Source organism: Gopherus evgoodei, chromosome 4, assembly GCF_007399415.2.
Source record: "Gopherus evgoodei ecotype Sinaloan lineage chromosome 4, rGopEvg1_v1.p, whole genome shotgun sequence".
Taxonomy (NCBI): domain Eukaryota; kingdom Metazoa; phylum Chordata; order Testudines; family Testudinidae; genus Gopherus; species Gopherus evgoodei.
The window spans coordinates 18,126,743-18,141,022 of record NC_044325.1 but is presented as its reverse complement, the minus strand read 5'-3'; the positions used below and the strand labels follow the sequence as shown (position 1 = coordinate 18,141,022).

At 42.0% G+C, this 14,280-nt stretch overlaps 1 protein-coding gene across 2 annotated transcripts in view; it reads right to left on the bottom strand.

The window, feature by feature from the left end:
* BRF1 (BRF1 RNA polymerase III transcription initiation factor subunit) overlaps window positions 1–14,280 on the bottom strand; it is a 257,449-nt gene that overhangs the window by 154,358 nt on the left and 88,811 nt on the right. For both annotated transcript variants that reach the window (XM_030558590.1, XM_030558591.1), the window contains exon 5: window positions 613–685. In XM_030558590.1, coding sequence (XP_030414450.1) covers window positions 613–685 — 73 coding nt within the window. The remainder of the gene's footprint in view (window positions 1–612; window positions 686–14,280) is intronic.

Below are 14,280 nucleotides of genomic sequence, written 5' to 3'. Positions count from 1 at the left end.
CTACTAAAAGCAGATTTTAATATATGTTAACCTGTTTTCATACAACATGACCTGTGGTTATTTCAACCGCCACTTTTTTAAAAAATAATAGTTTAAGCAAACTGATTACTAACATTCTCTCCAAATAAAGCTCATTTTCCATACATCCTCTTGTATTTCAAGTGCAGACAGCAGCAGCTTCAGGTAAATTTACACAGTAAATTTAGCAAATACTTAACATTGTGTCTTATTTGGTTGAACTGAAATATGACAGGTCTGTACAAGCTTGTAGATAAGCATCTCTCTCTCTCTCTCTCTCTCTCTCTAGTCAGTCCATACTCTCATTAAGGCTTACACTATTCATATACTAAGAGGCAGAGAATGACATATTTAACTGGAAAAGAAAACAGTCAAGCTTACATGCATTCAACAGCAGTCCCACTATTGTGTTCTCTATTTTAAGATGATGTCTTCCTCTCAGTTACAGTCAAATTTTATCCCTAGACTACTCTGAATTTCATTTTAAAACGCCCCTTTAATACTGTACTGTGCAAATTTTTTACCTTTTAAAAGCAATTGTGAAACTATGGTAAAGTATACTCAAGTACTGAAAGCCAACTCTTAAAAAAATACCTATAGCTGGAGCATTTATGCAGAGCTCTCTGGCCAGCAGAAGGAATGTTTTTCCCAGCACATAGACATTCACCTATTAAAGACAGAAAACATTAAAAAAGTAGTACTCCATTACACAGAGATGAAAATCCACCTCTGAAACATCAAGCAAATTGCTTTGGTTAAAATAAAAATCATCCAGATATTTTAAAGTGAAAGTAATCATTTGATACAATCGGATTTATAGATCATGGAGATAAGCGAAATTCTTATTAAAAGATCTATGAAAAGTTAAAGCTGTTACACAAGCCAAAACAGAAAACATTAAAAACACTGCAACCTTTGCAAACAGGTTGCCTGCTATGCTTTTCAGCGGGCCCCATTTTGTCCTGGAGTACTTGGGCAATTCCGAGTTTGTAGCTCAAAACCTTGCAGTTTTATGTATTCATACATAATTGTTACATTAAACTACAACTCTGCAGTGGCACTCTCTGCACTAACTTGCAGGTTTTGTTATGTGAAATTTTAGCTTTGTTTAATCAGGTAAAGTGGTATAATTAGAATTACAAGCACAAACAAAACTACTTTTCCACCCATGGAGGGATTGGCACTCAGTTCTCTAAGGATTTTTGCCTTCCCTCATTTTTCAGTTACTATCCTCAGTTCAACATACTGGTTTTTAACCTATAAAGCCCTCAGTGATTAGGAGACCTGGTTACCAGAAAGACTGCCTCTCTCACAGTGATTAAACTGCCACAGTTGAGCTCAACAAAGGTGCGCGAGCTGAGGCTTCCTTAATATAAAAGGGGGAGCTGCTAGCGTGGCATTTTATGTGAGGGATTCTCAGTTTTGGGACAGACACCCCAACCCGAGTCCACCAGACCTCAAATTTGTTGACTTTCCATGCACACTGTAAAGCTCATGTTTTTTCCCTTCTCTAAGGCCACTGAGCAGACTGTAGGCTCAGGAGATATTTATGGGCAGCCCTTTGTTTATATTCCTATAATGACTTTTAATTTATGGACTAGGCACTTAGTCATATTCCAAAAGTTAAATAAAATAATGTATTAAGTTGTGCCTTTCTGGCCTTATGAGAGGTCTGGATGTTGTTATGCTTCAGTTCCAAATTGACTGTGGGTGTTCCTACATGAGCACACTGTGGCCCCAAGACATAAATACAGGTCAAAGTTAAGAGACTCAAATTCAGACTTCTGACACGATACTGAAAAAACAGTCGTTTTTTTTTTTTTATTTACTTAGTCTATGTTTTAGTGGTTTTATGCAGGAGAAGCGTCCCTCCTCCATGCAAAGTGAAGCTGGTTAGTAGAGAATGAAGTATACACCGGGGCTATGGAAACATATCAAACAAGCTTACGGAAGCATGATGAGGCTGCAGGCCTCTTGTTAATAAATATACTCATTCTGCATCAAAAGCTATTAAAAAAAAGTTAAGTCATCCAATTTGAAGTGAACTTTTTTCATCAAAGTATTTTCATGTAGTCTTAATCCCCTTGTTCAGGATGGGCAAGTGATAGGAAATTTTTCTGTACTTCAAGATTTTTTTTTTAATTTAAAAAACCATTACAAGAATCTCCAAGGCTGTCAGTCATCTTCAAAAGAGAGCATTCCAATCTATCACTTCAAATGTAGATGGTAATCTTTCACTTAGTATATTTGTGGAATGGTTTGAATCTCTGTCTTACACAACCTCCATATATGACCAACAGTGAGACAAGACTAGCAGGTAGATGATAACTGTACTGTTATCTGTAGGGCTATGGAGAAAGGATGGTACAACTTTAACCCCAGAGAGGAAGTGACCAAAATTGAAATGTGTCCCCTGAATCAAGATTAGGCTTGATGGGTATCAAGGTACAGATATATATATAGATACTCAATATCTAGCATTTCCTGTAGAATTTGACACTGTATGGTTTATTTTCCTTTTTCTGAGCCACGAAGATAGAACAATTTTTACTAAAGCAAAACTGCACAATGTTTCCAAGGGGGTCTCTTTCCAATGATTTGGTTCTCTCATGCACTGCAGTTTTGTTTTGACAAACTATTAAGAAGATTTAAAAGGGGATTTTTTTCCACATGTAGTTTGAGCCTCTTAGTTGGCTGACCTGGATTATAAATCTTAAAACCTCATCATTTAAAAATCTGACCTGGAAAGAAGGATTTATTATACGAGTCAATAAAGTTACTCCATTAGAGCCAACCACATATCATTTTTCTATCTCAGCCTCACTGACTCACCCCGTCTTTAATTTAGTCTATAAAATACAAACCAACAGATGAAAAATATTCATCTTCTCCTGTCTGTTTTTCTTCTTTTTGGCAGAAGGCTCAAATACCTCCTTGTCCCCATTTGATCACATAATTGCAGACAATACAATTAACACTCCATCCTCAGGAATTTCCATAAAAACATCAATACAAAGTAAATAAGTTACCAATAGGCATAAAGACAGTTTCCCATGTGAAGTCCTAATAGTCAAGGGTTGCAGGGTTGGAGGTCACATTTAAGTTTTCAGCGAGCCAAGTGCACAGTCAACCTCATATCACTGATTCTATCATCCATTCCTGGGTCCAGCTAAAGTGTCCAGATCTAGGACCTACCTGAAACAAATCTAAATCTAACCTGCTTCTTACTTCACCCACATCACGCACAGTACAATGACTGATCTCAAGGTGCAGAAAGCTTGTCCACACAAACACTTGCTAAACTCAAGAGTAGAAATTGTACTTCAGGGAATTTCTGCTCTAAGATCCTAAGTGCAATCATTTTCCAGGGTTTGTTACCATTGATTCAGAGAGGGAAGTCAGAAAGCACGTACACTATCCAGTGGATTGTGTGTTATATTCGTTTTTCACAGAGCTCATACATTTTTAATGCTAGTGTAAAAGTCACAGAAAGAATATGCATAAAAAAATTTGCTCGCTCTCTCTTGGCAAGCCAGTACAGATACTTTTGGAATGATCAAATATTCACAGATACTGGGGCATTTGTCTCTTTTTATATATATTGGAAATTAAAAGAGCCCACAAGGCGAACCAAGCAATCAATAAAAGAAATGTCATTTAAGGACCTCTGGTTGTGTAGATTAAATATTAAGCAGTGACTCTGCCACATTTTTTTTTAATCTCTATTATTAATCCATAGTGGTGATATTACAGCTTAAATAATTTTTAAAATCTAGTTTCACATTCACCATTTGCATTTATTTATAATTTTTAGATTCACTCAATTTAGAAAAATTAGAACAGTTCATTACAGGTGTGTTTCACTTCCTGTTCTCCTGCACTAGTACAATTTTTTGTAAGGGTCTACAACCTTACAGGGAAATGTTTAAATTCCTTTTCTCCAATCCCCACTCTAGCTAAATTCCCCAACTTTAGAAACTATGATGGGTTTCAATGGTCTTACTGTACTGCTCCCATTTGTCAGAAAACTAAGGCTGAATACTGCAAATCTAAATGACATGGTCCCACTCCCTCTTTCAAAATCCAGGGATCAAACTGGAAAAAAAATAAATGGTCTTCTCCTAAATTCTGCCCACTCAAAGACCCCAAACAGATGCCATTCACAGTAATGGTGCAGAGCTTCACAAAATGATTGTTCATGTTTGTAGCTTGATCAGCCATAAAATAGCTATGTAATCATCATTAGGCTTCAGAGTCACTGTCCCAGTCACCTAATTCTCTCTCTCAGAGATGTTGTTTCAGGGCAATCTGCAGACTTAGACATCACTGCATCACACTCGTTCACATTTACAAGGTTCTCTTTACAACCACGCACACCAGACTCTACATTTTTAAAAAGTGAAATCATAGATTCTACAGTACAAAAAAGGCAGATAAAAACATCTTGCTTGCCAAGCACTATGAACTAATCCTTTGATCCTTATTTTCTTAACAAGGATCATATCTTATCAAGATGTTCTTTCCCTTATCAACAACCTGTTGAATTATTTCCTTACGATATGGTATTTTACATATGCCCACTCTTGCGGTAGCTAGATGGTCTCCAAAGATTTAGTTTCACCTTTGTAGGAGATCCTCCTACCTGTGGAAGGTCTAGTTAAATATACTCTACATTTCAGATTCTAAAGTTCTCCAAAGGTGTGGACTTAATCAGTTCTCATTCTTTAGACCTCAGATGTTTTAGAGGTGACACCTTCATAGAAGAAAGGAAATCATGTCACCCTTCAATTTCTTTTCATTATTTCCTTTTCACATCATGTCTGACATGTCCACGTTCATAACAATCCACATATATACTTCAGTTTTTGTGGACAAGAACAGTGGTCTACTTACCACTGACAAGTGAGTTGAACAGGTCATCAATCTAAAGCACGCTACAGTTTGAAAAATCTCCACAGAAAGATATTTGTAATCTGAAATTCACAAGGTTGTTAGATTCACTACACCCCCTTGAAGATAACAGCTGACCAGAGTGTCTAAGCCCACGTCCAGACTACCCCGCAGTATCGGCGGGTTAAAATCGATTGCTCGGGGATCGATATATCGCGTCTAGTCTAGACGCAATATATCGATCCCCGAGCGCACTTACATCGATTCCGGAACTCCATCAACCGAACGGAGTTCCGGAATCAACACGGAGAGCCGCGGACATCGATCCCGCGCCGTCTGGACGGGTGAGTAATTCGATCTTAGATATTCGACTTCAGCTACGTTATTCACATAGCTGAAGTTGCGTACCTAAGATCGATTTTCCTCCCCTAGTCTGGACGAGGCCTAAGACAAAAGGTGCCTAATCTTTGAACCAATGACTTAGATAAATGTATTTAACAATGGTTAATTTCCAGAGAGGCTCGTCAAGATCAACATAAGACAATCCAGTGAAATACTGAGTATACTGACAGTGGCCTAGGTTATCTTCTTTTCAGAAGGACCAAGAACTGGACAGTCCGAATTCAAAGCATCTATGGATGCTCGCCTAAATAACAAAGGAAGCATGAAAAGCAAATTACTATTTAAGGACAGTGTCTATTGTTTGAGGAAGATGTACCTGAAGTTATTTGGCTTATTACTATTAACATTTATACAGTGGGGACTAAAGACCACATCCAGGATGTCTAAATTAAATCAATCAATACACAAATTTGTACTGAGGTAATGGAAGCAAATTCAGTCAACCTGGACGTGTCATGAAATGAGTAAAAAGTATTACTATAGAAAGTCAGCAACTAAATATTCTCTCCAAAGGTTTCAAGACTTAATATTAAATGTTCTGTTATCCAGATCAGTAAGCTGAAGCTTTTCATTCTTTGGACCGTAACAGCCAGAATACTGTATTTAACCAAGGAAGAAAAAAGATCCACAAGATCACAATCTTACACCAATGAAAGCTTGCTCGTTTCTGATTCAAAGAATGACAGACGTGAATCCACTTCTCTTTCAATCAGTCAAATCAAAATTAACTTAATGAAGTGCCTTTTTTTCATCTTGTGCTGAAAAGGACTTCCTCAATCCAGGTCCTCAGAAGAAAGAATCTACTTCTGAGTAATTCTGTTTGCTGTATTACTATTATTCTCCTGTCCTACAACAAAACTGTATGGTAAGACATATAAGCAAGGAGATTAAAAAATAATAATTCAAGGCCTGTATAAAGGAATCAGCCAGTCCATTTTTATATAAGTAAACAAACTTCAAGAGGAAATAGTAAGTAGTAATAAAGATCAACATAAGAAGGAAAATATCACTTGAGAGAACAACCTTAAGAGAAAGGAATAAGGTTTTATTGATGGTGGAAGCAGAAGACTGCAACAAACAGCATTACCAGCTACTGTACTAGTTTTCCCTTCTTGTATACACTCTTTCCCCATCTGACAACACATCTGTACAGTAGGCAATACCACACAGAGGATCATTATATAATGAGAAGCACCAATATAGCCATATTAAAGAGGAGGTTTTCACTACATAAAATAAAAGATCAAAAGGTAAGGCAGAGAACTGCCAATACCTACTCTGTCTGAAGACTGTTGCAAACACATCTCAAGATCATGATGCTACAGTATAAAAGAGGAGGACCCGGGAACAGACTGGCATTTCCCAGGATTAAAAGGACAGCCTTTTGACACATTGTGAGATCAGAAATCTAGCCGAGTAGTTCTTTCTGGATGAAAGGGAGGAGATGATCCTGAAACTTATGGACAAACCCAAACTGTACAAAAAGTTAAGTCAAAGCTAGACAAGTTTCTCAACCCTTTAAACAGCTAGACAAATGTAATCTATGGGATTAATGGGAACAATGGAAAAGGAAACGAATGCCAGCAAGGCTACCTCAAAAGAAAACTGTACTTGCAAACAGAACAAGAAGAGAACCAAAATTCACTAAGTGAAAATAGAAGCAGAGAAGGTTCCCAATCAAAGACCCCTGACTTATCTTCTTTACCAGTTAATGAATATGCAACCCTGTTGCTGGTTGATCAAGTGATTAAAGAGGAGGAGAAAGAATAGCCTCCCTCTAGAAGAAGAGCTAGTCAGAACATTTGTGATTAAACATTTTAGTGTCAAAATATGCTGTTCTGTCAAAGCGAAAACATGTTGCGGGGATACACTGATTTTTATGAAGTTGTAGGCAGGAAGCCTTTCAGCTGGATTTTGGTCACAGAAAACCCAGCCTGAATTGAAAATGTGACCTCTCTCATCTGAAAACAGATATTTAGACAATTCCACTTAGCAAAAATGATCAATAGGTTTTGTTCCAATGCAAAACAAAAACAAATTTCAAATGTCTGAAAGTTGTTATGAAATGGAATTGTCATTCTCCAGCCAGCTCTGCGTAGTTGATCAAAGAAAACAGAGCCCTAGTTCTCCAGCTACGTAGGAGTGCATGCCACAGGGGGCAGTTGTGTCTCCCTGTTCCTGAGTTGCCCAGCCTCGGAAGAAGTTAAAGTAGATCCCCTCCAGCTATAACTTACTTACACCACCAGCATGAGGTCTGTAACAGACCTTATGCCAGAGGAAGGTACGCTACTAAAAGTGCAGTTTCTTTAACTTTTAAGTGAAGAACGTGGCACCATATCCACTGGTAGCCCTATAAAGGCATCAGAAGGCACTGTGTACTTATGGGCAAGTAGTACAACCCTTTGTGCTAAGAACGTGGATTTCAAAAAGCAGATAGTGTAGTCATATGATATGATGATGATAACACTCGTTCCATTCCACTAGTATCTCAGGGGGATATTAAACAGCAGCTACTAAAGTCAGACATTTTTAAAATCAGCAAGTCCAGATAACTTGCATCCAAGAAGCTGGCTGAAGAGCTTGCTAGACCATGAATACTGATTTTTAATAAGCCTTGGACCACTGGGGAAGTCCAAGAAGACTGGAAGAGAGATAATATTGTACCAATATTTAAAAAGAGCAAAGAGGATGACCTGGATAATTATAGGCCTGTCAGTCTGACATCAATCCAAAGCAAGATAATGGAGCAGCTGTTATGGGATTCGATTAATAAAGAATTAAAGAAAGGTAATTACTAATGCCAATCAACATGGATTTATGGAAAACAGATCCTGTACAACTAACTTGATATCTTTTTTTAAATGAGATTACAAGTTTGGTTGATAAAGATTATAATGTTGTTTTAATACGCTTAGATTTCTGTACAGAATACATCATCTTGATCAAAAAGAATGATACTAAACCATATTTTAATTTTAATCCATATTAAATGGATTAAAGCTGGATAACTCAGTCTCAAAACGTAAATGTAACATGGAAATATCATTAAGGGGTTAGGTTTCTAGTTGGATCCCACACCGATTGGTTCTTGATCCTATGCTATTTAACCTTTTTATCAATGGACTGAAGAAAACATAAAACCATCATAGATAAAGTTTACAGGTGACACAAATTGAGGGAATGATACATAATCAGGGTGACAGGCCACTGATACAGAGCAATCTGGATGGCTTGGTAAATTGGGGGCAGGATAGCAGAGAATGCAGACCATACGTACAGGATAGGAGACGCTATCCTGGGCAGCAGTGAATCTGTACAAGATTGGGAGCGGGAGGGGGAGGAATTGCTACATAATCAGAGCTCACTGCAACACTATGGCCAAAAGTAGAAGTTATTTTACCTCTGTATTTGGCACTGATGTGACCACTTCTGGAATGCTGTGTCCAGTTCAGGTGTCCACAATTTTAAAAAGCTGCTGATAAATGGGAGAGGGTTCAGAGAAGAGCAACGATAATGATTAAAAGGAGAAGAAAACATATCTTATCGTGATAAACTCAAGATGATCAATCTATTTAGCTTAATACAAAGAAAGTTAAGGGGTGATTTGATTACAGTCTATAAGTATTTACATGGGGGGAAAATACTCGATAATGGGCTCTTCAGTCTGCCACAGAAAATAAAACATGATCCACTGGCTGGAAGTTAAAGCTAGACAAATTCACATGGGAAATAAGGTAAACATTTTTAAGTGAGTGTAATTAACCATTGGAACATCACTGGCAATTTTTAAATCAAGATGTGGATGTTTTTCTGAAGATCTGCTCTAGGAATTCTTTGGTGGAAGTTCTATGGCCTGTGTTATATAGGTCAGACTAGATGATCACAATGATCCCTTCTGGCCTTGGAATCTATGAATCTATGGTTTCCCAAAGAACAAAAAGTGATCTATGAGCCCAAAACTTACATCCACGTAGCCTTTCAAAAGGGTGAACCCAAGAGAGAATGGGCAACAGTTTAGGGAAGCAGAGCTGAGTCAGGAAAAAACTCATCCATCTTCAAAAAGACATAGCCAGGGACTGAATCTTGAAAGGATGCCAACAATCTACAGCCCGTTCCCACAAAATGGAATGTAATCACAGGCTTTGTAGGCCTCGAAGCAGAACTATCTTCTGCTTCCCTCCCTTCCTCCACCCCCACTTTAATATCTTCACTCTTCCCATGTGCTTTTGTTTTTCCTCTTGGATCTTATCTTCCAAGAAGGATCTAGAGAAGAAGAAAAAATGATGAAATAAGTTACATTAAGGGGATGGAAGAATGAGGCTTCACTTTATGCTCTCTGTTGAAAAAACAAAAGATCGAGGTAGAAGCGGATGGGGTTCCTTTCTTGACTTTTGGTTGATGTAATTTATATTCTCTTTTCCTAGTAGTCAGAGGCATAATGGTTACTTTATTGATTTGCTGTCGGATGAAGAGATGAACAATGATAGATATATTAAATAGATGGATGGATAGACTGTCCATCCTAAAGTATTAAGTAATTTACTCAATAACTTATATGAAGAAACTCTACAAGATATTTTGCTTGGCAACATTCTTCAGAAAGAATCCAGACGCCATTCCACAGGTCCATTGTACCACTAGGAATTATCAGAGAAAACTCAAGAAGAAAATTCTATGGGATCATCCAAGATGCCATCCACCTAAGATCTGCCACGAGCATGTCCTCAAGAGCTGGTCCAATGGTTTATAAGAGAAATTAATATAGTTTATAAGGTCTTGCAATAACTCATTTTTGAGCCTTTCAAATTGTTGTTTTCTTTGATGCACAAAAACAGCAATTTTGTTTCATCAAGAAAAACTACTTACCTTTTTTAGTAACAGAGGGGTAGCCATGTTACTCTATATCTGTAAAAGCAGCAAAGAGCCCTTTGGCACCTTATAGACTAACAGACATACTGGAGAATGAGCTTTCATGGATGAATACCCACTTCGTCGGATTCATGCTCCAATACATCTGTTAGTCTATAAGGTATCATAGGGCTCTTTTCTGCTTTTATCTTTTTTACAAGATCAGTTTATACAATCTAAAAAATGGCTTAACTATACAGGTTGACACTTTCTGCCTTGGGAATGTAATAAATGAAATTCTCATACTTTAATGTCATCACTGTCTCAATACTTGGGAATTTTAACAAAGGTGTCCTTTGAAAGGAAAAAACTTCAAAGCCATGGCAAAGTACATTAATTTCCCTTTTTTCCCTGGGTACAGTTTATCAGTTTTGCACTAAAGAGGCTGATCTCAGATAGGCTGTGAAGACAGCTTCTACTTACTTGGAAATGTGGGGCGTCAACCTGCCTTTTGGGCGGTCAATGAGAGTTTTGACATTGACTTCTGTGACAGTGAGAACAGGCTCCTAGCTTCAGCACATTCTTCTGCACCAACCAAGGAATTTTTTCATACACTGGTTGATTTTATTTTAATCCAGTAAGTAGTATGACGCGAGTCAAAAATGTTTAATTTTTAAAAAATAAGTTAAAAAATTAATCAAAACAGGAGAGGAATCAATTAGTAGTATATACTTTTGTGTAACAGATTTGTTGTTTCAGATAAACACAGGGAACCTAGAAGTTGGTAGACATTAGAAATCAACATAAGAATGGCCATACTGGGTCAGACCAATGGTCCATCTAGCCCAGTAAACTGTGTTCCGACAGTAGCCAATGGCACATGCTTCAGAGGGAATGAACAGAACAGGCAATCATCAAGTGATCCACCTCTGTCATCCACTCCCAGCTTCTGGCAATCAGAGGCTAGGAACATCCAGAAAAGACGGTTACTCACCTTTGTAACTGTTGTTCTTCGAGATGTGTTGCTCACATCCATTCCAGTTAGGTGTGCGCGCCGCGCTGTGCACGGTTCGTCGGAAACTTTTTACCCTAGCAACTCCAGTGGGCCGGCAGGTCGCCCCTGGAGTGGCGCCGCCATGGCACCCAATATATCCCTGCCGGCCCGCCCGCTCCTCAGTTCCTTCTTGCCGGCTACTCCGACAGTGGGGAAGGAGGGCGGGTGTGGAATGGATGTGAGCAACACATCTCGAAGAACAACAGTTACAAAGGTGAGTAACCGTCTTTTCTTCTTCGAATGATTGCTCACATCCATTCCAGTTAGGTGACTCCCAAGCCATACCTAGGCGGTGGGGTCGGAGTGAGAAGTCGCGGCACGGAGCACTGCAGTTCCGAAGGCCGCATCCTCCCTCGACTGCTGGACCAGGGCGTAGTGGGAAGCAAAGGTGTGGACCGATGACCAGGTCGCTGCCCGACAGATTTCCTGGATGGGCACACGGGCGAGGAAAGCCAGCGACGACGCCTGCGCCCTGGTAGAATGCGCAGTCACACGGCCCGTAGGGACATGGGCCAAGTCATAACAGGTCCTGATACAGGACGTAACCCAAGAGGATACCCTCTGGGAGGAGATAGGAAACCCTTTCATACGATCTGCTACCGCCACGAAAAGCTGGGGGGATTTTCGGAAGGGTTTGGTCCTCTCTATGTAGAACGCGAGAGCCCTACGGACATCCAGCGAGTGGAGCTGCTGCTCCCTGCCTGAGGAGTGAGGTTTTGGGAAAAAAACCAGAAGGAAAATCTCTTGGTTGACGTGGAAGGCTGAGACCACCTTGGGCAGAAAAGCAGGGTGTGGTCTCAGCTGCACCTTGTCTTTGTGGAAGACCGTATATGGGGGGTCTACCACAAGAGCTCGGAGTTCCAACACCCGTCTAGCTGAGGTGATAGCTACTAGAAAGGCAGTCTTCCAAGAGAGGTAGTGCAGGGAGCAAGTAGCTAACGGCTCAAAGGGGGGCCCCATGAGCCGAGACAACACCAGGTTAAGATCCCAGGTCGGAGCAGGGGGACGGACGTTAGGGAATAAACGTTCCAGCCCTTTAAGGAATCTCGACACCGTCGGGTGAGAAAAAACGGAGCGACCGTCCGCACCCGGGTGAAAGGTGGAGATAGCTGCTAGGTGGACTCGCAACAACGATAAGGCCAGACCTTGCCCTTTGAGGGACCAAACATAGTCTAAGATTTCGGTTACCGAAACTTCCATAGGGCGGAGATTTCTCTCTACGCACCAACAGGAGAAGCGTTTCCATTTCGCCGAATATGTGGCTCTTGTGGACGGTTTCCTGCTGCTCAAGAGCACCTCCTTCACAGGCGTGGAGCAGCGCAGCTCGGAACCAGTCAGCCACGCAGGAGCCACGCCGCTAGGTGCAGCGACTGCAGGTCTGGGTGACAGAGGGTCCCGTGGTCCTGGGTAATCAGGTCCGGATGAAGGGGCAGGGGAACTGGGTCGGCTACGGCCAAGTCCAGCAGCATGGTGTACCAGTGCTGCCTGGGCCATGCCGGGGCCACCATGATCACTAGAGCCCTGTCTCTGCGCACCTTCAGGAGGACCTTGTGGACCAGGGGGAACGGGGGAAACGCATAGTACAGGTGGGTCGACCACTGGATGAGGAAGGCATCCGCTATCGACCCCGGCTCCCTGCCCTGAAAGGAGCAGAACGCTTGGCACTTCCTGTTCCCCTTGGACGCGAAGAGGTCCACCCGGGGATAACCCCACCTCCGGAAAATGGAGAGAGCGACGTCCGGGCGAAGGGACCACTCGTGTGACAGGAAGGATCTGCTCAATCGATCCGCCAGCGTGTTCCGTACTCCAGGGAGGAAAGAAGCCCTGAGGTGAATGGAGTGGGCTACGCAAAAGTCCCAGAGTCGTATCGCCTCGAGGCACAGGGAGGAGGACCTGGTGCCGCCCTGCTTGTTGATATAGTACATGGTCGTCGTGTTGTCCGTGAACACGGCGACACAACGACCCTGAAGCTGATGACAGAACGCTTGACAAGCAAGGCGGACCGCTCTCAACTCCCGCATGTTGATGTGTAGCCCCACCTCCTCCTGAGACCACAGGCCCTGTGTCCGCAGGGTCCCTAGGTGGGCCCCCCAGCCTAGATCTGAGGCATCCGTTGTCAGGGATACCGAGGGCTGAGGGGGGTGGAAGGGAAGACCCGCACATAATACGGACTGGTCTAGCCACCAGCCGAGAGAATCTAAGACCTTCTGGGGGATTGTGACTAACATGTCTAACGGTTGCCTTGCCGGCCTGTAATGACTGATAAGCCACAACTGGAGAGGCCTCATGCGGAGCCGAGCGTAGTCGGTCACAAAGGTGCAAGCCGCCATGTGGCCCAACAGGGTTAGACATGTCCTCACTGACGTCAATGGGGCTGACCGCAAACGTTGAACGATCGCCACCATGGTCTGAAACCGTTGCAGAGGCAGTGAGGCCCTGCCCACAGTGGCGTCCAGGACGGCCCCGATAAATTCCACCTTCTGAGTGGGCCTCAGGGTGGACTTGTCTGTGTTTATCAAGAGGCCCAGACTTGCAAACATGCCGGTGATCACGCGGACATGGCTGTTGACTTGTTGTTCCGACGTGCCCCGAATCAACCAGTCGTCCAGATAAGGGAACACGTGGACACGGTTGCGCCGAAGATGCGCCACGACAACTGCCATGCATTTTGTAAACACCCTCGGGGCCGTGGACAGGCCAAATGGGAGGACTGCAAATTGATAATGAAGAGCCCCCACAACGAAGCGGAGGAAGCGTCTGTGGCGCGGCCAAATGGCAATGTGGAAATACGCGTCCTGCATGTCGAGGGCGGCGTACCAGTCTCCCGGATCCAGGGATGGAATAATGGTCCCCAGGGATACCATGCGGAACTTCAACTTCACAAGGTATTTGTTGAGCTCTCGCAGGTCGAGGATAGGCCTGAGGCCCCCCTTGGCCTTGGGGATCAGAAAGTACCGGGAATAAAACCCCTTGCCTTTCTCGCTTTCCGGAACCGCCTCTATAGCTCCTTTGCTGAGGAGCGTCTGCACCTCCTGCCGAAGGAATTGCTCGTGAGAGGGGTCCCTGAA